The 2,500-nt window shown below is 37.2% G+C and overlaps 1 protein-coding gene across 1 annotated transcript in view; it reads right to left on the bottom strand.

Moving 5' to 3' along the window:
* Positions 1–2,500, bottom strand: part of LOC147472537 (glutamate receptor 3-like) — a 10,082-nt gene that overhangs the window by 5,957 nt on the left and 1,625 nt on the right. The window contains exons 3-6 of the mRNA XM_086546012.1: positions 2,082–2,207; positions 1,074–1,285; positions 325–426; positions 1–15 (exon numbers count right to left, since the gene is read on the bottom strand). The exon at positions 1–15 is cut by the window's left edge and continues 294 nt beyond it. Coding sequence (XP_086402138.1) covers positions 1–15; positions 325–426; positions 1,074–1,285; positions 2,082–2,207 — 455 coding nt within the window. The remainder of the gene's footprint in view (positions 16–324; positions 427–1,073; positions 1,286–2,081; positions 2,208–2,500) is intronic.

Here is a 2,500-nt window from a genome sequence, read left to right as displayed (position 1 = left end):
CTCTGCGACGACCGCCTGTAGGATGAGTTTTAAAGTGTTAATTGAGATGATATGATAAATTAAGCATTAAATGTAAAGTATAATAAAGTAGATGGAGTTATAAGGAATGAAAGTTATCGGATTTCTTACAGTTTAGGAGAGAAGATGTCCGCTGGGGATACATCTATTAATTTCATTCTGCTGATCTGTCTGTTTATTGTTTATATAACAGTCCATAAATTAATATTCAATTAATATACCTACAATACAAAAATAATGGTAGTAGTGAAGATCAATATCATCCCTGTGTTTCATAATCAAATAATGAAATATACGAATACTCACTAAATTGTTTAGAGGAAACAAGACAGCACGAAGGCGAGGCCAGCAAGGGGCAAGGCACAGCAGCAGCCAATGGTAGATTTGTAAATGCCGACTGTTTAATACCTGAGGAGAGTGTATGTATGTGTGCACATATATAGATATATAGTTTTTCTTTTTTTGTAGTGCACACACACACACACACACACACACACACACACACACACACACACACACACACACACACACACACACACACACACACACACACACACACACACACACACACACACACACACACACACACACACACACACACACACACACACACACACACACACACACACACACACACACACACACACACATACACACACATACACACACACACATATATACATATATATATGGATATGCATATGTATATATATATATGTATATATATGTATATATATATATATATATATATTGTATATATACATATATATATACATATACATATATATATATATATATATATATATATATATATATATATATATATATATATACATATACATACATACATACATATCACTGAAAAATAATGATATAGTATATCCTATTTTCTCGGAACGGTCTTTTGTGAAAAAAAAATCACATCACTCGATTGTGAGATGTTTCAACCAGAGTCATCTTCATGTATGATAACGATATCTGGTAATTTACTTAAACCGCCTTTAACTTGAAACAAAGACATCTACCTTGTTTTAAATCACACGAGAGGACAGTACCTTGCCAAGCCTTGCATAGTCATCATCTGAGACCACAGGTGCCACGATAACCACGGCGTGATCATTGGAAGGGCTGCGTCTCCCGTCCTGCAGGTAGGCCATGGTGGATATCTCATCCAGGGAACTTAGGGCAACATAAGCCTCCTTCTGCTCCTTCAGGAAATTGAAGCTGCCAAGGGACCACCATCTATCCCTTATCGTTGACGCGTTTTCTGGAAAAAAAGAAACGTTGATAAAGTTCATTGACTTTTAATATTGATGTAGGATAAGAAATGAGAGAAAAGCTGTTTCAAAATAGGATGACGTATGAGCTCTTAGATATGATAAACATGTACAGTATATAACGTTCTGTGTAAACTCATATATTACTAATAAATGTGCGTTTCGTCTAAGAGAAGCTTGTGGTATGAAAAGAATATGAAATGAATTAGCTGTATGCGTAAGGGCGTATATACAACGTTCACAAAGGGAAAATAAGCAAGGGCAATGGAGGTAAAACACGCCTGCAATTCACAAGCGACCTTACGTAAACACGGCCTCGAATGAATGATTGCATATGACGTATTATCAGCATAACAATTCGTTTCAATGGTAAAGGGGCCTCAGTGGTATGGGGTCCCCTAGATAATCAGCGTTATTGATTGTTTACATAATGAGGGAGTTATTTTTCTCTTGGAAGGATATAATAAACTACCTTATAATTCCGGGACATACGCGATAGAGAAAGCCGTCTTGTGGTGAATTTGTACCAGCTTTGTATAGAAAGTACACAGAACAAAATTGTTTTCTAGTATAGCAGACCCAACACTTGAGGTGCTGTAACAGGGTACAAGAAATACGAGAAGAGACTTTAGAATTTTCTGTCACAAAGTCATCATTAGATTATATTACACATCTGAAATCCTTACCGTATTCAAGATAAGACAATACCTAAAATAATAATAAAATAAAACTATCACATATTCACATCATACACAAACATTAAAAGAAACGTCAAATCATCCTTACTATCATAATCCTGCAACACATGCACATTGCGTAGACCTTGCATGTGGACGTATTGCATCAGGAAGAAGCCCAGATCAAAAGTCCTTGAACGAGGAGTTGGCATCTTTTGCGCTTCCAGAAAACTCGCTGTTAATAATATAAATACCAACTTCATGGCTCTATGACAAAGTCGGGGTCAAGTGTAGGTTGGTGCTGCTGGAAAAGGCTTGTCGAATAGACGCTGTAACGGTAGGAAGTGAGCTGGCTGACTCCTGCTACTTGCTTTTTATAGCAAAGTTTTTTTTCTGGTTCGTTTCGAAGTCTCCGCCCTCTGGGGTCCTCATTATGAATTCTCTCTCTTCTCTTTTCTTCTCTCTCTCTCTCTCTCTCTCTCTCTCTCACCCTCTCCTTCTCCTTCTCCCTCTCCTTCTCCCTCTCCT

The sequence above is a fragment of the Penaeus japonicus genome, unplaced genomic scaffold (assembly GCF_977035675.1).
Source record: "Penaeus japonicus unplaced genomic scaffold, GWHDUDI00000001_assembly GWHDUDI00000001, whole genome shotgun sequence".
Lineage (NCBI taxonomy): Eukaryota > Metazoa > Arthropoda > Malacostraca > Decapoda > Penaeidae > Penaeus > Penaeus japonicus.
This window is presented reverse-complemented; position numbering and strand designations above follow the sequence as displayed.